The following is a 25,862-nucleotide window of genomic DNA, read 5'->3' on the forward strand; positions in this document are numbered from 1 at the left end:
CAACTTCTAGGCTATTTTTAATTTCTAATTCAATATTCAATTGTTGCCGAAAATTGAAAATAGAATGGACGAAATGGTTGGAAAGGACGAAATGGTCACGCACCGGTCACGCACCCATGCGGTATCTCATATCGATGCCTGCAGTCTCGTGCATATTGCAATCTCTTATTACAATCTCGTGTTACAGTCTCATATTGCAGTCTCATATTACAGTCTCACATTACAGTCTCATCGCCTCATGTCATTGTCTCATCGCATGATCTCATCGCCTCATCTCATTGTCTAATTTTGACACAAATGGAACGTCATAGGCCGCGCGTTGCGTCCTACAACACCAACAGCAGTACTGCATCTAGCGTACGTATACAGATAAATAATAATTATTAGAAACGGAAGTGATTCATGCATATGCAGTATTTGGAGGGTACGTATTAAATTTTAACCATGCACAATCAACGTCCCTAAAGGTGCTTGTTAGCTACAGAATGTGTTCTAGAGTTGCTACTCTACGTGACAAACTTCCGTCGACTGAGAAACGTCTCTAGAAGAAATGAGGGAAGAACATACCGTTATGTTTCCCCACCATCAAATGACCTGAGTAGGATGTCTGTGGGCGGGGGCAACACTTTCTCTTCTGAGAAGTTGGTCTGACTTCCTCTTAGACAGGAAATCTTTCTTAATTGGCGTGCAGTGTTGCCAAATCTATTCTGTACGTACAATACCTTCGTGGTTGTGTTTCATGATGTCGTCAAGCAGACAACTGCTGTGGCTTCTACGTCTCTGCTTCTACGTGTACACTCTCACTAGAAGCATTCGATGTGAAAAGAACAATGCAGGTAATCTCGTGCTGCATGTCTAGGCTGAACGAGCGTAGGCATCGCTCGTCTATATCCTTTTCTATACAGTTGCTGTAGACCTGGAAGCTCCTGGAATATCACTGACTGTGAACAATAGAGCAATATTGAGACAGCAATTGCAATGGCTGACTGATACGAACACTAGCACTTGCGTCATTAGACCCAAAAAGCTAGTCGTAATGACTAGCTTTGAACAATGTCTACAACTTCAGTCTGTTACAATTATTGTTGCAAACGAAAAAACATCAGTCTTATTCACATCTAGTCAGACCGAGTGGAAAGTAACTGCAAGAACATTGTGTTCATCAAAAAGGCTGGCACGAAAATGTGCGGCGAGTGGTCAGAAATCTGGAGCACTTCATTATAACTGTTCAACATTTTCAGCCAGACAACTTAGAGTTGAACTATCAGCTGGTTTTAGCATTTGTCAACTAAACATTTACGCCTATCCAGGTAAATACAATATTTTAAATTGTTTTGACTAAAATATAGTACACAGTCTGTTAATGTAAGTGACTCTAATTAATTATTATTAAACTAATTAAAGTAAACAGATGTGCTTGCTATCTCTTTCTTACACGTGTACACTACTCCAACAGCAAACTAAGCTCTAACTACAGTACGTACGTTACTACGTGCTACGAACTCTTTTTAATTAAACGTAAAAATGTGTCTCAAGTCAAGATGTGTTAGACAAATCGTTGCAGTAATCAGGGACGTACCTGGGGCATCGTATGAGTCGATTTTTGCAGTGCTCTTGTAGACTTCCCACCGAGTCCCAGTCAGTTCAACATTCTTTATTCTAATGAATATCTATTTATTAATTTTACAAGGTCAATTGGAACAAATTAGTAAATATGCATAGTATAACACTGCACATTACGTGCTAAGAAGTCTTGAAGTCTATAAATCTGCTTACATCGATCTAACTCCATCCGGACCGTGGGACCCAGGGACCACTTCAGCAGCTACAGCTTCTGTACTAAACAGCTAACTATGCTACAAATTGTATGCAGCTAAGTCTGATTGGTCGTCCACGTATACAAGGTACGAGCGGACCTCCGACTGAAGTGGGTCGGTTCTACACACTCCTTAACTCCCTAAGAACGCGCCTGTTAATTAATAACTATTTTACTGCAGTTTTTCAATTTAGTTAACTATTTAATTAATTAAACCGTTCTCTTCTATACATACAAAGAAGACAACTTTATTTTCAATAAATTTTATTAATTGTATGCAATATGTCTAGTTGGTAAGTAGATTTAGCTTAATTAATTAAGCAACAAATATTATACAAATGTGCTTTGACGTACTGGTTTCTCACAGAAAACGTAGATCTAGATTTCACAGGTTGTTCGCATGATCGTTGCTACTAGCGCTACAAGACTCGTTTAATTAGAGCTTAAACTGTGTTAACTGTCACATAAATAAAAGCTTTCAAACAAGACGCACAGGTAACTCTATCCTAGTAATGGCACCGCATCCGGGAATTACTCGTAAATTTAGTTGTTTGTCAGCGGTGCAGTGTGTGTGTGTGTGTGTGTGTGTGTGTGTGTGTGTGTGTGTGTGTGTGTGTGTGTGTGTGTGTGTGTGGTGTGTGTGTGTGTGTGCGTGCGTGCGTGTGCGTGCGTGTGTGCGTGCGCGCGCGCGCGCGTGTGTGTGTGTGTGTGTGTGTGTGTGTGTGTGGCGCTGTAGCTCAATTGGTTACTGATTGCATTTGGAGAATGAAAACATCCGGGACCTTGCAGGGTTGCAGGTTCAAGTCACAGTGATGACAAGCATGGCGTAATTTTCTTAAGCAAGAAACTTATACACAATTGCTTCTCTCGACTCAGGAGTATAAATGAGTACCTGGTCATTGACTGGGGTGGACATGACCGCTGGCTTTGGCAGTAACATCATGCAGCAGACGGGTACTTGTGGGCCTTGGTGTCCAGTCCCAAAAAGGTGCGCCATACTCAGTGCCCCTGGATGACTCTGACCAAGCTCCAGGTAGATTGTAGCGCTGGCCCTAAGCCTCCACGTAGCGCATGGAGGCCCTGTCTCTAGAGGCAGATGGAGCTATCTCCGCAACTGACCTTAATTAAGGTTGACGTCATTTCACGAATGACGTAAAGGGCTTGACATTTGTCCATTTTTTGTCCATTTTGTGTGTGGTGTGTGTGTACTTGAATACGTTGTTTAGGAACTTATGATCATTAATTTAATACATTGTTTGAGTCTTACAGTAAAAGATTCGGATAATTGAGTATGTGCTAGCTATGAACACATTACTTTGTAGCAGGTTTATGCAGTAAATTACTAATCTACTAAGGCAAATATGACATGAAAAATTGAGACATTTTGTCATGTACAACACCCTCGGCCACTTCTGCTAAAGTTTGTGTTAGTTGTTTCCTGTTATGCCAATGCATCTTTGTGACATCGACGTCCACACTCAATCCTTGATGACTGCATGATTAGACTCTAGTACAAACCTGACGTTCGTGTAAATATTGAAGCAAATGCACTGGTTGTAGGAAAACCAGTGATGGTGCTTGTGTCGTATCTATAAGCTTTAATTAATTTATCTTTAATACTTTCATTCTTAGCTATATGTAGTGCATGTTTCAAGTATGCTATGACTTTATCATGTACTTTGTCTGTCTGCTATTTCAGATATAGTGTAGTGACACAATGTCATTATAATGTGATACACGCACTATTGCAAAGTGTTTAGCGACTACAGCAGGATAATGCAAAATAACATAATGTACACACCAGCAACGATCTTAAAAATACGGTACAATGTACAGACATAAGCAGAGTTGCATGTATTCTTAGTAAACAACTGGAAAATTGTCGAGAAATAATTGTGCTTATTTGAGCAAATGAATGACAATTTGTAACTATGGTTGACGTTTATGTTTTTCATTTTGTCAGTTGCTCCAGTCTTTCCTGCTATGACCTCACAGCCATCCACAGTAAACACTCAACATTCTGAACAGAATCATGTTTATCAGATTGGAGAAACTGCTCATGTGTTATCTGGCCACGATTTTATGCTTTCTTGTAATGCATTTGGTCATCCAACTCCGTCATATCAGTGGCATACCCTTTCTCCCAAGAAAACACTTAAAAGTTCAAGTAATGTAAAAGTCAATGGCAACACACTCACTATCACAGATGTTCACAAATCTAATGAAACTGAGTACAAGTGCACTGTCAACAATAGTAACGGCATGACTGAGCGAACTTCTGAACTGAAAGTGTACGGTAAGGTATTATGTTTGTCTGTAATGCTTTCTTTTAATTTGTATTTTAATTTTAAAGCAATTTAAGTTATGCGTGCGTTGGTTATTTGTGTCAAATAGATGAAGATGTAGAGTTCTCGATGTGTAAATGACTAAGAATGCATGTGATGTCAATGAATGAATGGATTACTATCTACAGAATATCACCGTGTTCTATCATTTTGTTTGTTTAATATCTATATTGATGACGTACTCAATCAGCTATCTCATTCTGGCGATGGTGCAAAGATTGCCAACATGTATGTGGGGTGCATGGCCTATATGCAGATGATATAGTGTTGGTGTCTCCAACGAGAATGGTGTTACAATGAATGCTTGATATGTGTACATCTTTTGCCGACAGTAACGGTTTGACATTCAATGTGAGTAAAGCTGGATTTACAATATGCAAATGCTTGAGCGTCGCGTCGCGTGCGTCGCGTCGCGTAGTACAAATTCAAATTGTAAATGGTCGACGCGACGCAACGTTCGACGGACGCGACGCGTCGAAATAGAACCAAGTTCTACTTGAGCGTCGAACCGGAAGCTGTTCACGTCGCGTCGCAGTAGCACCTTGATCTCGACCAATCACAGCCAACTATAAATGCACGTGTGGCTTTCGTGAGCAATGATTATTGATTTCGGTGTTGTACTCGACGTTGAGCGGTCTATAGATTGTGTATGGAGCTGTCCTTGCTTGCGGATGATCAACTGCAAGATGTACAAAGACCTGCGTGCAAGGGAGAACGCGTAGAAATTGATTTTGAGCAAGTTGGGGGTTCCGGCAGAGTTCTGCTAGTAGAAAATCGAAACGCGAGTAGTCAGTTCAATAATTCAGGCGGGGACGTCTACGGCGAGCTGAATCGTATTGCGAATGGTACGACGCGTGTGATGCGATACCTGCCACTCCCACGCAAGACAACGTGACACGACGCACGCGACGTGACGCTCAAGCGTTCCCATATTGTAAATCCAGCTACAGAGTGTGGTGATTGCGTTTGTGAAGTCAAGATTTGTTTGCGTGGAGGATCCCCAGCTAGTGCTTAACCACAACACATTGCCTTGGAAGTCTCGTATCACTCATTTGGGGGTAATACTGGATGAGTTATGCAGCAATGCCACTGCCGTGTAGGATAGAGTTAAGAAATTTTGTGGAGCTGTCAATTCTGTTGTGTCACGTTTAGGTGGTAAAGTTTCGCCAGATCAAGTGTGGATAAAAATAGTAGACACTCAGCTGTTTCCACTACTATCTTATGGTGGTCACCTCTGGAATATTGACAAAGCTTCTATAGCAAGAACTGTAGACGTAGCTTATCGGAAAGGAATTCGACGTGGTTTTAGAATGACGTCAAAAGATTCAATACGTGAGGGACTTAAAGACTGTTTTACAGAAGCTTCAGAAAAGATCAAAGACTCTAACTACTACTCATGAAACGAGCAACTCACTCCGTAAATTACCTTGTACAAGGACTGTCATGGTTGCTTTGCAGACGTAGTTCTGGATATTTGTTTAGTGTAATAGAGACTAAAATCTTGTTTGTTTTTTCCTGTAGAGACTTGAGGGAGTTCCGTGAATTCTTTTAAATTTTATTTTAGTGTTACTTTGGTTATATTTGTGCTACTTGTGTGTATAGTGTGTATAGTGGATGTATGTGTAGTCGTTGCCCCTGTGTGGCAACTGCACCAAATTGTGGTGTGTCAAAAAATAAATTAAAATTAATTAGTTACCCTCCTACAACTAACTATAAATGCAAAGTTTACAAGAAATCAGAGTTTCCTAAAATAAATGTTATGAATGATTGACTTTAATATGTATTATTAAACAATTTATGTAGCACTTGCTTACGACTTCTTGCTTGTTGCAATCTTATTTGGCAAGTCAAGACAAATACTGCATGTTATGGTGGTCAAGTGTTGTGTAGCTGCTCATAATCTGTTGTTGTAGCTGTTAGAACTAGAATGATTACTTTCTTTTCTGTGTTGCAGAAAGAAGGAAAAAGTGTAAAAAACCAACTATAGCCCGTAGTTCTGCCTTTTCTCTTATGGTCTCATTCAACTGTCCATCTTATAATACAGAGGATCACTACGCTTGTCGCATCAACACCTATGACGTCCAATTTCGTCAGATGGATAACGATGACGACTTTATAACCAGAGTTTCCAATACAGATTTATTTAAGCTGGACCATCTGATTCCATTCACTTCTTATGAAATCAAAGTAAATGTGACTTTTAACCAATCTTACTGCAGTTCATATTCTGATGTAGTTGTTGGTAAGACAGATCCAGTAGGTGAGAAGAGAATTAAATGTGTAGTAACATTTTATGTCTTGTACTAATTTGCACTTTTATATATTCTTTGCAGCACCATCTCCTCCAAGACAGATCAGAGTTCAGTCTTTACTGGCAACTAGCGTTGTTCTGACATGGAAGGCACCTCCTTATGTCAATGGATCTCACCTCACATATTATATCAATTGTACATCCTCCAGTAGTACTATGGTAACTTCAAAGACCAGCACACAAACAACTATTACTTTGGTTGGTCTTACACCCTATATTCAATATAAAGTCATAATTCAAGCTGCTACTTATGCCCAAATCAAAGTCAGCTCTTCCATTTGGCTAAAAAGTGTTCATTCTAGAATATCATTTACAACTCGTCAAGCAAGTATGAAGTATCTTGTGATGTAATTTTTGTCACCAAATCTTGATTAACCTAATTCGTTCGTTTGTTGTTCAGGACCCAGTCCTCCAATCAATGTACAAGTTGACACAATGTTAGCTTATTCGGCTGTGATCAAGTGGCGGCGTCCTTTAGTATCCAATGGACCAATTTCAAACTATAGACTTTGTTACATAATTTATGTTAGTAGCAAACGTACTTGTAGAACAACTAACACTACTGAAAGTCGCCTCACCAACCTCAAACCTTTCTCTATTTACCTTCTAATTGTGAGGGCTGTCAATGTTGAAGGATCCACTAAACTGGAAAGCAGTTGGAGCAGGCAAATAGAATTCCGAACTTTGTCATCTAGTAAGTGAGTTACCAATTTGTATTAAATGAACGCAAATAACATTTATTTCTATTTGTACATGAAGTTCCAAGCCAACCACGACAATTGACTGCCACTGACAAACAAATACAATCAGTTCATCTTAAGTGGCAAAAACCTTCTAATCCTAATGGAATGATAGCAAAATATGAGATTATTGTAGTGCAGGGAAAAGATATTGATCCTAGTAGCTATGATAGCAAGATATTGTTTGTTAGCAAGACTGTCAGTTGGAGAATCTCAGCTTTCACGGTAACTGGATTGACAGAGTTAACACGATACAGTGTGTGGCTTGTTGCAGTCAATATTCGACGAGCTGACAAAGCAAAATTAACTAGTCCTCCAAGTCAAGTGATAACATTTGATACAAAGGGTGGAGGTTAGTGTAAAGAAAATAACGTGTTTCTATTTGCTTTTATTTGTATTTTGTGTGACAGCAAATACTGCTCCTCAAGAAATTACGTCTCTCCAAGTGACTAGTAATTCAGCTCTAATCACTTGGCAGCAACCACTGTTTTCAACACCAAGATCAGTTACTGCGTACTATATCAGATATTATAAATCAACAAAACCTGATCACAACAGATACCCGCAAAATACAAGGGAAAGAAGATTCAATCTTACTAATTTGGACATTCATACAGACTATACAATAGACATAGCAGCTTTTGTGCGTCCTCTGTTGTCTCCTTATGCATCATATAATTTTACAACTAAACAAGCTGGTGAGTGAGTTGACCAATTTTAATATGCTGTCATTAATATTAATTACTGTGTATTTTAGCACCAAGTCCTCCACAGAGAGTAAAAACGAATGACATCGGATCTAGAAGTGTATCAATATCTTGGGCGCCGCCACTTCGTGCCAATGGTGTGTTGAAGAAATACAGAATATGTATTCAGTCTGATAACACTAGCCGACCCAATAATCTTAATAATGGCAATAAAACAGTTTCACAGTTGCAGAGAGTTGTAACAATCGGCAAATTGATTCCTTTCACTACCTACTATGTTTGGGTTACTGCCATCAATGTGGAGGATGGGCAAGAATTAGAAAGCAAATTTGAACGTCCCACTGATTTCAAAACCAATGCAGAAGGTATACAGAATATGAACAATCTGATCGTGAGGACTGCATAGTTTAGATTTTTAAGTTATTTTATTGTTTTAGCATCATCACCTACAAGGAAAGTTCGGTGCTTGAACATCACTTCCCATTCAGTCGTTTTCTCATGGGGAAAGCCAGCCAAAGTTTATGGAACTATTGTTCAATACAACGTGTCTTTAGTTTCCTTTCCAAAGCAAGAGATTGTCAAAACATACCTAGCAGAAAAACATGAAAATACTTCTTTTTTTCTTTTTGTTGACAATCTTGTGCCCTATACTCAATATGCTGTTACAGTTCAGGCTGGAACTCGTACTACATGTTGTTCAACTTTACTGTGGAGTGATCCCAACACAGATGAATCACAAGTCACGTTTACAACACAACAGGCTGGTTAGATCGACATACTCATCAACCACTTATACTTAAGACTTGTTTACAACACGTTTCTGTATTCTTTTTGTAGCTCCTTCACGCCCAGCAAGACCAAGTGTTACAAATGTTCTCTCTCGTTCTTGTCTAATTAAGTGGAAACCTCCTGACACTCCTAATGGTGACATTCTGTTCTACCTATTGTCCTTATCTAAGGAGACTGACAATATTGATCCATCGAGATCACATAACACATCAAACATCGATACATTTAGACATCCTGCAAAAAACAGCACTCTTCAAATGAAGTTGTCTTCTTTATCGCCTTACACATCTTACGGAGCCGCAGTAACTGCAGTCAACGTCATGAATAATGCAGAACTAAAATCCCAACAGAGTGAACTAGTGAATTTCACAACTGCAGATGAAAGTCAATTTTGTAGCATTTTGTGAGATGTACTTAGTGCAATGTTTGTGTTGTAGAGCCTGCTGCTCCGTCAAAGTGTACTGTGAACAGACGAGAAGCAGACTTTATATTTATGTCGTGGCAGCCTCCTAAACCAAATGATTACAAAGTTGCTTTCTATTACGTAAAGCTGTTTGTTTAAAAAAATATTCTTTGTGATATATTTACATAAATATTATTGCATGAACTTGCTTCAGGTTAACTACACAACTACAAGAGAGTCAAGAACATTCTCAAATATTGTCTATAGTTGCAATACTAGCATCAGCAATTTATCGCCCTTAACAACGTTCGACATCACTGTCACTGCCGTTGTAAACAACACACAACTTCGGGAAGGATTTCCTTGCCATTTGAAAACTCAGACTATTATTGAAGGTAAGTGTATGAAACAATTACAGACATTTATCTCTGTATATTAGTACTGAAAGTTTCAGAAAGACCGTTACTGCATTATTCATCACCAGCCACTACCATTGATAAGGCAGGTTAGCTTAAGTTTAGTCATTACAAGTTATTTTAAATTAACCTTGATTGTTCTGATGGCTTCAGCTACAGCTCGTTCTCCTTCAAATATACCCAAGCCTACAAACATTCTTTCTCGTTCGGCTAACATTCGATTGAATCTTCCAACAAAACCCAATGGCGATACCCAATTTTACGTATTGTCACTTTATGAAAAGCTAGATATCAGTGCCTCGGATGAGAAACCGTGGAAGTTTAACAAAGAAATTCGTGCCAACGGCAGCACACGTCAGATAAAGCTCACGGTTCTGTCGCCATACACTTGGTATAAAGTTTCAGTTAGAGCGGTCACAGTGTTTAAAGGATCGAGTCAAAAAATCCAGGAGACTATTACCGTTAAATTTCGAACGAGTGACGAAGGTATGTAGGTATATGTTCAGACCCATGGACGGGAATGCGAACCATTCGCGAATGAGTGGACCATTATGAGAATTTGGGCTAACGATTTGTGAATGGTTTGAATCATTCGCGAATGGGTTGCGAATGGGTTGCAAACAGTTAACCCGCATATGTAAATTCCCGTACTGTTTAACCAAATCGCGAATGGTTCGGATTTGTGCGTGTACGGGTCGAGACACATACAAATATAATGTTTTCTGTTAATAAATGATTTTCTTTTCTTGTTTAGCACCTACGGCTCCATCTAATTGTGATATCAAGAAAAGGAGCAGCACATCTATTCATCTGTCGTGGGACACTCCTTATCCGTTTGACTACAAAGTAGAATTTTACAAAGTAAAGGTACAGTATACGTTTAACATTTTACGCAATATTTGCATGGTCAGCTGATTAAATTCTGTCAGGTCAGCTATGCATTGAATAGAGACGTAACAGCTAAGTTGCTCACAGTATACGATCAGTCCGTTCAACTAAGAAAATTGCGTCCTTATACGATGTATGATATAACCGTCGTTGCTGTCACAAGCAATACAAGAGTTCTTGAAGGGCCACCTTGCTATTTGCATACACGGACTACTTTGCCAGGTACTACTATAAAGAACTCGTATAGAGACTCTACGTTTAATTGGCGTGTCTGTTTATATCTGCATGGTTTGTCTGTCCATGCACACACGCACGCACACACACACACACACACACACACACAAACAAACAAACAAACAAACAAACAGCCGACTTGTAATTGAGTTGCATATGGTCGTGCACACAATTTCTTTGCTCTAACGTATTTTTGTCTGCTATAATTACCAACTGTTCGATTTAGTACCGGACACTCCTTCCAACTGTACAGCCACGAAAACCAATTTAACTTCTCTTCTTGTGAAATGGAATCCTTATTCTTTAAGAGACGACGCAGTTGCATTCTATCAAGTAATTTGTATATTACAATTTGTTGGGAAAGACAACTTTCAATGTATGTTGTGAGCTTAGTTGACATTTAAGTCTCAATTCGAGACGAAAATCGTCAAGAGCATACAAACGAGACTTCAAGAGACGAATCTTACACCTGATACCAACTACAACATCACAATTAGTGCATTTACAAACAACACGAAACTATTGAGTGGGCCACCATGTCAATTGTTAGCAAGAACCGGCAAAAAGAATATTCGTATGTAGTTGATTGATGATTTGCTGAAAGTCTGTGTGTAAATATTTATAATTATATGTGCGTTTGTATACATTTTGGTTTAGATGATTCGAAGTCTACAGCAGCACCTCTTGTTATTGCTGGAGTGTTACCCTGCTTGCTGGTGATTGTTATTATTGTTGTTGCTGTTTATGTCGTTTGGCATCGCAAGAGATGCTGCAACAATCACATGCAGAAGAACGATGCCAAAGACACAGAAACAAAGGCTCGTTGCTGTGAGATGCCATCAATTGCACAAACCACACGGTAAAATAATGATATATATATATATATATATATATATATATATATGGAATAATATTATATTTTATAACAAACTACTAACAGACAAAACCGGCAAATCCCAAGCAATTACATCAGCATCTAACATTAATCTACTTTGTATCATACGAGCATTAAATTTTCACAAATTAACAGACAATTGTTGCATTAAATTAGAATACGCTTGTGTAAAAGGAATACTAGTCGCAGTCACTACTTTAGACGCAATAGTTTTAATAGTATATATATATATTAAATATTTGCAATGATGTTGTGATGTCTTTTGCAGTTCAATCGATGATCTAGACATGACAAAAAGTAATGCATACAATTCTGTCACCGTGGAGACAAGTGAGATTGCTTCGTACACTGACGCTGGCACAACAGTGATGCAGAGCGAGGTTGGGTCACTAACAACACCAGACGATTCCATTGTCTACGAAGAGCTAAACAGTTGAATTTACATCAATGAGAAATACAACATACTAAGGTCAACACGAAACAAACTCGTATCACGTTTCTGTATACTAGGAGGAAGAAAAACCTTTCAAAATGTGCTACATATGAAACTGCACTGTTGAAACTATGAAGCTTAGCTAGATACAATTTAATTAATACAGCCAACGATGGCTGAGTTTCGTCGATAAATGCCCGTATATACAGTACAGCACAGAAACGCGCCATTGCATGTACTCTTGAATTCTAATTTCGTTAAACCAATTGACGCAGATTAGGTACAGAGAAATTGACACTTATTAATTTGTTATTAGATAAAATACCACCCTATCCATAATAGAAAAAGTTATACTCGGTACTTCAAAACGTTGATGTCATATCCCGATCGCGTCTATACAACATTGAAATATTCATAAAATTACATTTTTACTCAACAGGTCGAGTGTTGTTTTCAGTAAGTTTTCTTTGGTTAGATAGAGACGAGTGTCAAGCACAATCGACTTATTTGTAAATTTTTGTAGTTGCTAATCTTTAATAGATAAGTCTAAAAACATTTTGAGAAAATGATGGGTAAGTAGGGATGGGTATGTACTTAATCATGCTCATCTCCTACATCACAATCCGGTACTGTGAGTGTCACACACGACTGCTGCGTTTTAATTAATTTAGGTAAAAAAGATTGTGATGTAGGAGATGAGCATGATTAAGTACATACCCATCCCTACATACCCATCATTTTCTCAAAATGTTTTTTTATTTTTTAGGTAAAAAGATTGTGATGTAGGAGATGGGCATAAATGACATAAGTACATACCCATCCTTACATACCCATCATTTTCTCAAAATGTTTTTAGACTTACGTAGTTTGAAATGGAAATGACAGTCCTAGTAAACGTGTGCAGCTCGGCCGGGATTTCAATCTTTGATTGCATCTTTAGACAACTCCCACGTTACGCTCAGCATGCACGGAAGTACGTAGCAGCTGACGGATGTACGCAATAACACTGATTGCATCTATAAACAACTCCCATTACCTAGGGTTCCACGGAAAAAGATACACGCTTAGATGCACAGAGAGTCAGACAGAACGCCGCGCCGTTGAACATAGTGGTACTGTACATGTTCAACTACACGCAACTGTTAGCAGCATATAGCAGCAGGTGGAAGTGGCAGCTAGGCTTCCAAACGGTAGTCACATGTACACACGTGACCGGAACAACATGGCGTTGTGTAGCCTCGGATCCCAGACGTTTCTACAGGCGCCTGCGTACAAAGCACAGAGTAGGCGGGGAAAGAGAAAAAGTGGGCGGGAAGAAATAAACGTCTGGCCGCGCTTCTATAGAAAACCAGTTCGGAAATAGGCGTACTCACAATAGACAATTTGATAATCATATTTCCTACATCAACATACTAATAGAGCTCGTGGGACAATTCCTCAGGCTCTATTCTTTGTCCTTCGCGTCTGCAGCTAGCTGCCATGGCAAATTTTGGAACGCCAAAGAAGCCTTCATCCGATGTTTGCCGAATATGTGGAACACAATTCAGGAAAGATAGGAGAGACAAAGTTAGTCTGTTTCACACCACCACACGTCTCCACGGTCTTCTGCAAGAAGCTACGGCTGTTGCTGTTCACGAAGACGATGGCTTTCCTCAGTTTGTTTGTACCACTTGCCGCAACCAGCTCCTAAAATTTGAGCGTCTCCATCGTCAGCTTGAGGAAACCAGGACTTTGCTATGTGGTGCTAGCCGTCAAACAGCGATGACTTGCAAATTTAAGAGGAGACGACGGCAATCTCCAGGAACACCATCGATCCAGCAAACTAGCAAGAAGCCAGACCAAACTGTCAGCCCCGCTTCACCTAGCAGGAACAAGGTGTCTAACCTTAGGTAAGTGACAGCTCTAGAGCTCATTGTGCAGTACAGTAGGATCATTTAGTTTGCTGCAACAGCAGTAGCGATGAACAGCCATCTAGATCCAAGGCTATCATATCTCTCTTCGACTCCCAGCCGGAAAGAGACCTGCATTTGTTTGGTGTTGACAATTGTGAGGTCACACCTCTCTTGTCTTTGGATGTACGCGAGGAAATATCTAGTGATTTTCTTGCCAACTTCGATGTTGACAACACTGGTACAGTTCTGTTTATATCCTGAAAACGTTAGTTTCAACAGGGCTGGTTTTTCCATGCAGGCAGCGGTTTGTTTGAAACAGCACTATCTGCAGAACAATCTCTACGTGTCAGTTCCATACACATAGAAGCTGTTGCAACTACGGATTTGCCATCTCAGATTGCTATTCCTTACCCTGAATTTCATGAATCAGACAGGTTAGTCACTGCCTAGACACAAATTAATTAAATTGTCTTTATTGCATGGTTTGTTAACAGAAGTGAAGATGGTGTTGGAAAGAACAACCCTAAGGAATTTGATGCTTTTGTCAAAGTAGGTGCATACTAACTGGAATTAACTCCCTTTTAACTAATTAAAATAAAGTTATAATTAAAAACCTGTTAATTGCCAGTAGCACATGGATGAATATTTGTTACACTGTTGCACTGTTTTATCATGTTGCATAGTGTTCATATATATAATTGCCTTAATGTGATAGAAAAATAATCCTTAAGGCAGTTTAATTAATTACTTATAACACAATCTTTGGATATGGTACTGTACAAATAGTGTCTAACGTGTTATTTTCGTGTTATTTTATTTTCGTGTTATTTTATTTTTGGTAAATTCAGTGTGACTTTCTTTATCTAAAGTAAGATAACACCTAACATTTTCTAAGTACTGTACTTCAGGTGTAGAAGGCACCAATAGAATCAAAGTAACCTGAATACTTCACAAACTCTCAGAAGTCTTGCGCACAGTGATGAGAACTGCCTGCTTGGAGAAACAAGCCTCCCCAGAGCAACCCACAAATGCAAGAGCCAAGGTGCACAATGTTTATGACACTATAGGTAGTGGGCAAGCGGTACAGTACTAGATCTCACATCACGCCCAAAATTTCTTCTACTTTTGCCACACCAAGTCTGTACCTCCTCGTCTTACCGAAATTAGGTTATACTAAAAGGTATTTCCTTCTGAATTACCAAAATTTTAAAACGCCGAAAATATAACACATACAGTATTGTACACATGCATCTGTACATGTAACTCATGTTTTGTTGGTCTGTTGACTGATGACATAAAACAATAATTCACTGTACATGACTTGGAAGCATAGGTAGAGGATTGGGATCTAGATGATAAAGCTTGATAAGTGATGCAGTCACAATCTTAGCTAGACCATCTATAGGTGTAAGCGTTTAGGAGTGAATTTCCACCTTGAAACATGCCGAAAATAATGATTTGGGGTTCTCTAGCATGCACGAGACCAAAGGAAGTTTGTTGACTGTACACTCAAACCTCCCTAATCCGGACATTATGGGACCAGCGGCTGTCCATGTTTTAATGTGCATTAGATCCTTGGAATCTCAGACAACTTTAATGTAAGGTTTGGTACTGTACAACGTCATACCATTCCTGCATACAGTATGCGTATAGAGTCACACTTGTACTAGACTGTAATGTACATGTGCACTTGTACTACAGTTACATACCTTACACACTGCACGTGATAGTCAAGACGGCTCATGCCAAAGTGCTTATCCTAAATTTGTGCATCTTTTGGAATCTTATGCTAACGGAACAATATACCAATTATTTGGTAGTTTAAAGTAGAGCTATATGTATTTGCAACAAACATATTTATGGGAACAATTTATCCAAAACGTCGTTCTGTCTGATTCTCTACAATGAGCCTGGTGTACACTGAACAAGTACACCTCAACAGCAGCTACATGCAGGAATCGCACAACTGAAGCATTCATGACAATGCGTATAGTAACTAATTAAATGAAATCGAGCATTGGTATTCATGTCTTGATATTCCTTAACTTAATTAAACTGTATTTGGCTTTTATATCACTGTGAAATACCCGTTCAGGGAGTACAAGAGGATTCTTAATCCCAATTTGGCAGGCATAGGGAGATCATTGGCTACTGGGAACATAAACAAACTGGCAAGAGCCATCTCCAAAGTCTCTAATCTTATGTTGAAAGTCACTGACTGCCTTTGCAAGACAGTAAACAAGGAGTGTGAGAATCTGCGCAACCATCATCCAATTGTGTTCTGAGGAATACCTCACTCTCAGAATTAACTAGTTTAAAAATTGAGACCGTGGCAGACGAATTAGCAGGGTCTGCTCCAACTTTCTGGAAGTTGCTCACTGCAGCTGCATGCTGACAGTGGCAGTCGCCTACTATGTGCAGCAGTCTATTAACTCGTCTTAGTGTGGCTGCTGGTTGTCTCCTGAAAACAAGAAATCAGCGCATGTCTGCCCTGCAATACATTATCAGTATAGTCATGCATAATTCAGGAGCGAAGAAGAAGGCTTTTATGAGGCTAAACAGGCTTGGCCTGGCAATGTCTCATAAACGTACTCTTGTAAAGCTTAAGCAAATAGCCAGCACCTTTGATTCTTCTTTAATTTATTGGAATGAGTGCATAGAGAGCATGCACAGATTAGGCCAGTTTACACACGTAGCTAGTGCGGAAGCTGACCAAGCAGAATGTCCTAAAAGTGGACATGGCATTAGCATGCCTTCATTGCCTGGGTCAGTAGAATTTAACTCTGGTGCTCTGTCTGGTGTAGACCTTTACATATAGCTATACCAGATCACTGGTGACAATGTGGATCTAGATATCAAAACAAAGTATATGACACTTGATCGCAGAAACAAGTCCTTGCACTGGTTTAATCTTATGTCAACTGACCAAAGGGTCGTGCCGCCAAGTGTTTTGTTCAAGAACAGACCACGATGTTCCATCTTGGCAGTCTCTGATGCAGCATTTCTTCCATCTGCAAGTGATCACCAATACCCTCGTGATGAGTTCGCGGTGCTTGTTTCTAGAGTGATCACTAAGTTTCTCCCTGCATTTGCACAGTTTTCAAAGTTTGTGGCACAGCACATCATCCATGATCACATGTTTGATGCCAGTAGGAAGTCAGAGAGACACTGTCTAGGTCTTCTTGAATTAAATGAAAACAAACAACAAGACATGGTGGAGATAATGTCTCATCTCAATAAAAGATATGTTTCATATCAGTTTGAAGATGGTGACAATGCCATATCTCAACCTCTTTTGCGCTTGCAGTTTGGTGGTGACCACACTTGGTATAATGTTTCAGCTAGAGCGGTCACAGTGTTCAAAGGATCGAGTCGAAAAATCCAGGAGACTATTACCGTTAGATTTCGAACGAATGACGAAGGTATGTAGGTATATGTTCCGACCAATATGGGAATGAGAACCATTCGTGAATGGGTGGACCATTATGGGAATTCGTGCTAACCATTTGTGAATGGTTTGAATCATTCGCGAATGGGTTGCGAATGGGTTGCAAATAGTTAACTTGCATATGGAAATTCCCGTCTCTTTAGCCAATTCGAGAATGGTTCGGATTTGTGCATATACGGGTCGGAACTTATACAAATATACTGTTTTCTGTTAATAAATGTTTTTCTTTTCTTGTTTAGCACCTACGGCTCCATTTAATTGTGATATCAAGAAAAGAAACAGCACATCTATTCGTGTGTCGTGGAACACTCTTTATCCGTTTGACTACAAAGTAGAATTTTACAAAGTAAAGGTACAGTATACGTTCAACATTTTACGCCATATTTGCATGGTCAACAGATAAAATTGTGTCAGGTCAACTATGCATCGAACAGAGACGTAACGGCTCAGTCGCTTTCAGTGTACGATCAGTCCGTTCAACTAAGAAAATTGCGTCCTTACACGATGTATGATATAACCGTCGTTGCTGTCACAAACAACACAAGAATTCTTGAAGGGCCACCTTGCTATTTGCAAACACGGACTACTTTGTCAGGTACGCAGAATTCGTGTAGAAACTCTACTTTTTATTGACGTGTCTGTCCATATCTGGTTTGTCTGTCCATGCACAACACACACACACACACACACACACACACACACACACACACACACACACACACACACACACACACACACACACACACACACACACACACACACACACACACACACACACACACACACACACACACACACACACACACAATCAAACAAACAGGCGACTCGTATTCTATTTGCATGGTCGTGCACACAATTTCTTTGTTCTGACCTATTGTCTGTCTGCTATAATTAACAACAGTTCGATTTAGTATCGAACAATCCTTCCAACTGTACAGCCACGAAAACCAATTTAACTTCTCTTCTTGTGAAATGGAATCCTTACTCTTTAAGAGACGACGCAATTGCATTCTATCAAGTAATTTGTATATTACAATTTGTTGGGAAAGACAACTTTCAATGTATGCTGTGTGCCTAGTTAACATTTCAGTCTCAATTCGAGACGAAAATTGTCAAGACCATACAGACGAGACTTCAAGAGGCGAATCTTACACCTGATACCAACTACAACATCACAATTAGTGCAATTACAAACAACACGAAACTATTGAGTGGGCCACCATGTCAATTGTTAGCAAGAACCGGCAAAAAGAATATTCGTATGTAGTTGATTGATTATTTGCTAAAAGTCTGTGTGTAGATATTTATAATTATACGTGCATTTGTATACATTTTGGTTTAGATGAGTCGAAGTCTACAGCAGCACCTCTTGTTATTGCTGGAGTGTTACCCTGCTTGCTGGTGATTGTTATTATTGTTGTTGCTGTTTGTGTCGTTCGGCATCGCAAGAGATGCTGCAACAATCACATGCAGAAGAACGATGCCAAAGACACAGAAACAAAGACTCGTTGCTATGAGATACCATCAATTGCACAAACCACACGGTAAAATTATGTCTAATATATATATATATATATATATATATATATATATATATAAATATGTATGTATGTATGTATGTATGTATGTATGTATGTATGTATGTATGTATGTATGTATGTAATTTTTGGCAATTATGTTGTAATGTATTTTTTTGTGCAATCGATAATCTAGACATGACAAACAGTAATGCTTACAATTCTGTCACCGTGGAGACAAGTGAGATTGCTTCGTACGCTGACGCTGGCACAACAGTGATGCAGAGCAAGGTTGGGCCACTGATAACACCAGACGATTCCATTATCTACGAAGAGATAAACAGTTGAATTTACATCAATGAGAAATAAGACATACTAAGGTCAACACGAAACAAACGCGTATCACGTTTCTGTATACTAGCAGGAAGAAAAACGTATCAAAATGTGCTACACATAAAGCTGCACTGTTGAAACTATGAAGCTTAGCTAGATATAATTTAACTAATACAGCCACCGATCTCAGGTTTAATCAACGACGACTGAGTTTCGTCCATAAATGCCCGTACAGTACAGCACAAAAGCGCGCCATTGCATGTACTCTTGAATTCCGATTTTCGTTAAAGCAATTGACACAGATTAGGTACAGAGATTTTTACACTTATTAATTGTGTTATTAGATAAAATACCACACTATCCATAATAGAAAAAGTTAAACTCTGTACTTCAAAACGTTGATATCATATCCCGATCGCTTCTATACAACATTGGAAATATTCATAAAATTACATATTACTCAACAGGTCGATTGTTGTTTTCAATACATTTGCTTTGGTTAGATAGAGACGAGTGACAAGCGCAATCGACTAATTTGTAAATTTTTGTAGTTGCTAATATTTAATAGATATATACACTATAGGTATCCCGTGTAACAAAACCAAAAAGTCTGCCGTCACTGATACCAATACATAGACGATGGAACCGTTCCGGCAGGACCAAACTACTTTTTCAAAAATGTACTTTGCCAACCATTAGCGTATACTTCCGGGAGTAGATGATTAATTAATTAAATAGGTAGACTAATTTTACCACAGTCTGCTGCGTATTAAGTATTCGAAGTCATCAAGTTGCTAGTGCGCATGTTCAATCCTAATGTCAGTGTCACGAGTTTTAATATTTTTAGTTGGCATAGAAAAACTTATCAACGTGCGCTAGTCGACCACGTCTATTTAGCGCGAGTTGAATTTTGCTTTCGTCAATCCCAATGTAAAACTAGACTTTTTTGTTAACATAAAAAGTCTCTTCTTTTAGCCATTTACTTTATGAGCGCCTAGATGCAACTTTGTATTTTACACGAATGGTTTAACAGCCTCCAGAACTGTCAGTTCTAGGAAATAAAGTGTCTACAAAATCAGGAAAGATGTGTCGATAGAGCGCTCACCCACGCACATGCCTCCCCATTTCATCAAAGGCGATGTGAACAACGTATATATGAACAGTGCCTCAACATTGACTAGTGGCTGGACGTGTCGAAGTTTTTGCTCTAATTTGCACATGCACATCGCAGACTGTCAGAGTCCACTAACTGTATAGAAGCCCTAGTGTTTTCAGATATTGTCTGCAAACATATTTTCTAACATTCTAATTTTTAGTTTTAATTAACTGTTGCGAAGGTCAACCGTAGAGCTAGAGCGAGTAGATGTGCCTCGATCAAACAGCATGCATCGTTCCAATTGCAGGATATGACATCGTGTAGCTAATACCGGCCACGCGTTGCCAACAGCAACTAGCGCTACAACGTACAGATCTAGATAAATGATAATTACTAGTTAGACAGAAAGAGTGATGCATGTAGACTAGCTACGTGCAATAGTTGGAGAGTATACTTTGACCACAGTCAATATGCCTAATTAACTAACTAGAGAGTGTGCCAATGCAGTTGCGCTCTACGTGACAAACTTCCGTCGACCGAGGAACGTTAATCTTCTATAGAAGAAATGCGGAAGAACATACAGCTAGGTTTACCCCACGTCTACCAAATGATCTGAGTAGGATGTCTGTAGGCGGGGGCAACACTTCCTTTTCTGAGAAGTTGGTCTGACTTCCTCTTAGACTGGAAATCTCTCTGAACGCGTGCAGTGTTACCAAATCTATTCTGTACACTAGCCTCGTGGTTGTGTTTCATGATGTCGTCAAGCAGACAACTGTTGTGGCTTCTACGTCTCTGCTTCTACGTGTACACTCTCACTAGAAGTATTCGATGTGAAACGAACAATGCAGGTAGTCTCGTGCTGCATGTACGCTGAATGAGCATATAGAGGCAAGGCATCTCTAGTTTTCCTCCTTCTCTACAGTTGCTGTAGACGTAACAGCTCCTGGGATATCACTGAGTGCAAACAAGAAAAACGCACACGAATTATTGGGAGACCATTTGCTATGGCTGTTTGATACGAACACTAGCACATGCGTCATTCAACGCAGAAGAATAAATATGGAATATCGCCAGCTAAACCTAGGGATTCGCTTTGAACAATGTTTACAACTTCAGTCCGTTACCATTGTTGGAAAAGACGTAAAGTCGAACACATCAGTGTCATCAACATCTGACGGATGGAAAGTAGTTGCCAGAAACTTGTGTTCACCAGAAAAGAGATCACAAAGGTGTGCGGCGAGTGGTCAGAAATCTGGAGAATTTTATTATAACTGTTCAACAGTTTCAGCCAGTCAGGTTACAGTTGAAGTATCAGCTGGTTTTAACATTTGTCAACTAGATATCTACGCCTTTCCAGGTAAAAATAACAATAATTTAAATTGTTTTTTGCTTGACTAAAATATGTTGATATACGCGAGTCTAATAAACAGAATTAGACATTCACAAGTATTGTAGCAGACATATTTCTCATTTTTCTTAATTTATTATTATAATTAAACTAGTTTAAGTAAAAAAAGATGAATGTATGTACTTGCCATCTCTTTCTTACACATGTAGACACTATTTCAACAACAAACTAAGCTACCTCACAGCATAGGCGGTTAGAGGGAAGGGTTCCACCTACTGCAGCCGAAATATTAAATGGATTTTGTTTGTTCTGTGTTATTATTAATTAAAGCGAACGCACCTTCATGTTTTGATGGTTAATTTGTTTAATTCTAAAGTTATATGTCTGTAATTATTAATAAATATGCTAGGAAATTAACTCTATTAGATACACATTGAAGTGAGTTTGCTGGTTCTCTAGGTCAATATACAGATTTAGTTTCTATGAGACGTGGCTAATGACAACTGGACCCCCTATTTCGAAAAATTCTGTATCCGCGCCTGTACAGTACGTACGTTACTGCAAACTCTTTTGAAATGTAAAAATCTGTCTCAACATGTGTTAGATAAATCGTTGCAGTAATCAGGGGCGTACCTGCATGGGGCATCGTATGAGTCGATTCTTCTAGTGTTTCTTGTAGACCTCCCAGTCAGTTCAACATGCTCTATTCTAATTAATTAATTATATAATTATTATGTCAATTTGAAGACATTAGTAAATATATGCATAGTATAAATGTAATACTGATCTATATTTAGAGGGCTATCCGTAACTAGAGATAGTTTTTCACTACGTAAACTTTACGGTTGTGTGGGTGGTGATTTTCAAAGTAAAAGATATCGCACTTGACACACTTTGTATTGAGTGTACAGACTCGCGTCCAGCTCCTACTGATATACACAGTTTGCATATAGATAACCACGTGTCAAACGCGTGTCAACCACGTGTCGAGAAAATGGCTCTACAGCCTACGTTGTTTGGAACTCCTCTTGCCAACGGACGTTTCTTTAGAGGGTTGGCCAATCCTGATAAAACGCTAGATATTATGCAGTCATTGAAGCGCTTTGGACTGCCACAGGACTTGCTTTTTCGTGGAAGCACAGCAGAAGTGGCTACAGAGACGATTGTCAGCAGTTGGTTTACGAAGACTGTGAAGGAAAACACAGTTGTAGCAGATGCTGGCTCTGAAAGTCCAAATGAAGCACACCCTACTTGACGTATTCTAGTGTACTTTAGTGACCTGCTGTATTTAATAAAAGTGCCATGTCAAAGCCGATTATTGGGCATCTGTTGACGGTCAAATGCTGTCAATGATATATCTAGATAGATGTAGATGTCGTGTAGACTATTAATTAAATACTTTATTAAATACTGCAATATATACTGGTCTTCAATATTGGTATGTAGCACAAAGCAGGAGGTGGGTGGTGGGTCTGGAAAACTTTTGAAAATTTATGGAGTCAAAAAACTATCGCTATTTACTGACAGTCCTTTACGTGCCAAAGAGTCTTGGAGTCTAATTCTGGTTACTTCGATCTAGCTATACAGCTGGACCGTGCTACAGCTTCTATACTTTACAGCTAACCAAGAGGGTACAATATTGCATGCACATTCAAGTCTGATTGGTCGTCTACAAAGGTACGAGCGGAGTCAGACTAATGGTTCTAACACACGTACACCTAAACCACCTAAGTATGCGCCTGGTAATAACTATCGTACTGCAGTTTTTCTAAAGAAAGTTGCCTTCTTTGTATGTATAGAAGAGTGTTTAATTAATTAATTAATTAACTAATTATATTAATTTCATGCAATTTGTGTAATTGGTAAGTAGATTTATGCAGCAAATGATACCATAACAGGCCCGGTCCAGAGGGGGGTTTAGGGGGTTTCAACCCCCTCTTTTCCAATAGGCGTGGTTGAATAAATTCATACAATTTCATTAGAAAAGAGAAAATTAGTAATGCTATAAATGACTGCTAACGATGAACCCCCTCTTTCAAAAATTCCTTGATCCGGCGCTGCATAAGCATGTGCTTTGATGTACTGGTTTCTCACAGTAAACATTTTTAGTTATCAAGGTGCTAGTAGGCCAAAGTATAAGACTCGTTTAAAGCCTAAACTGTGCTAAATGTCACCTAAATAAAGCTTTCAAACAAGACGCGCAGGTAGTGCAAGTAACTCTGCTCTGGCATCTCCATCCACAAATTTGTAAACACCCGGATGTTTTAATGATATCCAGGAAATAAGAACAGCACTTGCAGTCTAAAAATTCAGTCCTATCTGAGGTCATGTGTATTGGTATGTTGTGTGTCGTTCTTAAATGTTGTAATTGCATGTGTTCTAGCCAAAGATTTTGTCAATGCATCTTTGTGACAGCAACGACCACACACACTCAATCTCCATGACCGATTAGACTGTAGCACGTACAGACATGGTATTTGTGTGAATATTGAAACAAATGCACTTGCTGTAGAAAAACTAGTGATGGTGCTTGTCTATGAGCTTTAATTAATTAACTCTAATACATTGATTCTCAGTTATAGTGCATGTTCACTATATGTTATGACTTTAGCACATACTTTGTCTTTCTGCGTTTCCAAGATATATACTGTAGTATAGTGACACGATGTTGTTATAACGTACATAAATACAGTGTGTTTCAAAAGTAACATACCAGTATATTATTGAAATACATTATGACAATAATTGTATATCTGATACAATTATGATAATAATTGTATGAATGATACATTCTTTACTGATGAGGCATGGTTTCATTTATCTGGCTATACGAACAGGCAGAATTCGAGAACATGGGCAACTGAAAATCCCCATGAAATATTCGAGAAGCCGCTTCATGACCAAAAGATCGGTGTCTGGTGTGCAGTATCCAGGAGCCGTATCATTGGGCCAATCTTCTTCGACAGCGCCGTTAACTTTGATCGGTATATTAAGAACATTTTTGTTCCGTTTTCTAAACAACCTACAGCATCAGTAAAGCAAAGAACATGGTTCCAACAAGATGGCGCCACTGCTCATACTGCACGAGCTACGATGACAGCCGTCCGCAAGGTATTCGGTGAACGCGTCATTTCACGAGATTTATGGCCACCACGCTCACCAGACCTGACGCCACCGGATTTTTTATCTTTGGGGAAAATTGAAAGATCTTGTTTATGCTGACAATCCTCGTTCAATCAATAATCTTAAACATAATATCAGACAAATCATTGCCGATATCAGATGTGAGGAACTGCACCGAGTCTTCAGCAGCCTGCGTCGGAGAGTCGAACTCTGTCTCCAAGTGGATGGCTCACATTCCCAGCAACTGTTATGATTAGTTAATGTAGCAAATATTTCTAATTATAAATATTTTTAATTATAAATACTTTCGGTATGTTACTTTTGAAACACCCTGTATAATGCACCCATTCCCTGTATAATGCACCCATTATAGCAGTGTTTAATTAAGTTAATAAGCAGGATATAATTAATACAAATAAGAACAAATACACCAGCAATAATCTTAACACGTACAGTACAATATACAGACTGAGAGATATTGTAAGTAAAAAAAGTTGCATGTATTCTTAGTAAACAACTAGAAAATCGTCAAAAAATTTGTAATTACGGTTGACGTTCTTGTTTTTCATTTTTCAGTTGCTCCAGTCTTCCCTGCTATGACCTCACAGCCATCCACAATAAACACTCAACATGCTGAACAGAATCATGTATATCAGATTGGAGAAACTGCTCATGTGTTATCTGGCTACAATTTTGCGCTTTCCTGTAATGCATTTGGTCATCCTACTCCATCATATCAGTGGCATATCCGTTCTCCCAAGAAAAGACTTAACAGTTCAAGCAAAGTAAAAGTGAATGGCAACACACTCACTATCACAGATGTTCACAAATCTAATGAAAATGAGTACAAGTGCACTGCCAACAATAGTAACGGCATGAATGAGCGAACTTCTCAACTGAAAGTGTACGGTAAGGTATTATGTTTGTCTGTAATGCTTTCTTTTGATTTGTATTTTAATTTTAAAGCAGTTTATGTTAAGCGTGCAATAGTTATCGTATCAGATAGATGAAGAGGTAGAGTTCTCAATGTGTAAATGACTGAGAATGTGATGAAACGTTACTCCAGCTTCTACATGTCACTATATTCATGCAAAGTTTGCAAGGTAGTACAAGAGCATGTCAACAGTT

General features: G+C 38.9%; 3 protein-coding genes across 3 annotated transcripts; all 3 read left to right on the plus strand.

Annotated features, from left to right (window-relative positions):
- The first annotated feature begins 1,036 nt into the window (after positions 1 to 1,036).
- On the plus strand, positions 1,037 to 18,860 carry LOC134185300 (phosphatidylinositol phosphatase PTPRQ-like). The gene is made up of 22 exons (XM_062653081.1): positions 1,037 to 1,310; positions 3,780 to 4,112; positions 5,314 to 5,493; positions 6,075 to 6,128; positions 6,206 to 6,403; positions 6,495 to 6,800; positions 6,873 to 6,933; positions 7,021 to 7,166; positions 7,232 to 7,564; positions 7,623 to 7,910; positions 7,970 to 8,284; positions 8,357 to 8,683; positions 8,757 to 9,092; positions 9,146 to 9,252; positions 9,326 to 9,506; positions 9,551 to 9,616; positions 9,681 to 10,013; positions 17,557 to 17,669; positions 17,732 to 17,912; positions 18,219 to 18,335; positions 18,396 to 18,576; positions 18,660 to 18,860. The coding sequence occupies exons 1-21, from the start codon at positions 1,037 to 1,039 to the stop codon at positions 18,473 to 18,475; spliced, it is 4,329 nt and encodes a 1,442-aa protein (XP_062509065.1). The 3' UTR covers positions 18,476 to 18,576; positions 18,660 to 18,860.
- On the plus strand, positions 10,197 to 12,113 carry LOC134185958 (tyrosine-protein phosphatase Lar-like). Its single transcript, XM_062653850.1, has 7 exons — positions 10,197 to 10,209; positions 10,282 to 10,394; positions 10,457 to 10,637; positions 10,876 to 10,982; positions 11,043 to 11,223; positions 11,307 to 11,508; positions 11,813 to 12,113. The coding sequence occupies exons 1-7, from the start codon at positions 10,197 to 10,199 to the stop codon at positions 11,979 to 11,981; spliced, it is 966 nt and encodes a 321-aa protein (XP_062509834.1). The 3' UTR covers positions 11,982 to 12,113.
- A 2,110-nt stretch (positions 18,861 to 20,970) lies between the features above and the next one.
- LOC134185301 (uncharacterized) lies at positions 20,971 to 22,866 on the plus strand. The gene is made up of 3 exons (XM_062653083.1): positions 20,971 to 21,111; positions 21,186 to 21,620; positions 22,523 to 22,866. Exons 1-3 carry the CDS (start codon positions 21,015 to 21,017, stop codon positions 22,864 to 22,866), a joined length of 876 nt encoding a protein of 291 aa, XP_062509067.1. The 5' UTR covers positions 20,971 to 21,014.
- Positions 22,867 to 25,862: the final 2,996 nt, after the last annotated feature.

This window comes from Corticium candelabrum, chromosome 10 (genome assembly GCF_963422355.1).
Source record: "Corticium candelabrum chromosome 10, ooCorCand1.1, whole genome shotgun sequence".
NCBI lineage: Eukaryota > Metazoa > Porifera > Homoscleromorpha > Homosclerophorida > Plakinidae > Corticium > Corticium candelabrum.

What these genes read in the sequence shown, in the direction of transcription:
- LOC134185300 (XM_062653081.1), top strand. Translation starts at nt 1,037, where the DNA reads ATGACTAGCTTTGAACAATGTCTACAACTTCAGTCTGTTACAATTATT. An exon ending in AAACATTTACGCCTATCCAG is followed by an intron (nt 1,311 to 3,779) that starts GTAAATACAATA and finishes TCATTTTGTCAG; the next exon opens with TTGCTCCAGTCTTTCCTGCT. An exon ending in ACAAAGTTGCTTTCTATTAC is followed by an intron (nt 9,253 to 9,325) that starts GTAAAGCTGTTT and finishes AACTTGCTTCAG; the next exon opens with GTTAACTACACAACTACAAG.
- LOC134185958 (XM_062653850.1), top strand. An exon ending in TACACGGACTACTTTGCCAG is followed by an intron (nt 10,638 to 10,875) that starts GTACTACTATAA and finishes TGTTCGATTTAG; the next exon opens with TACCGGACACTCCTTCCAAC. An exon ending in TCAATTGCACAAACCACACG is followed by an intron (nt 11,509 to 11,812) that starts GTAAAATAATGA and finishes TGTCTTTTGCAG; the next exon opens with TTCAATCGATGATCTAGACA.
- LOC134185301 (XM_062653083.1), top strand. Translation starts at nt 21,015, where the DNA reads ATGATGTCGTCAAGCAGACAACTGTTGTGGCTTCTACGTCTCTGCTTC. An exon ending in ATGTGAAACGAACAATGCAG is followed by an intron (nt 21,112 to 21,185) that starts GTAGTCTCGTGC and finishes CCTTCTCTACAG; the next exon opens with TTGCTGTAGACGTAACAGCT. An exon ending in AGATATCTACGCCTTTCCAG is followed by an intron (nt 21,621 to 22,522) that starts GTAAAAATAACA and finishes TTGAGTGTACAG; the next exon opens with ACTCGCGTCCAGCTCCTACT.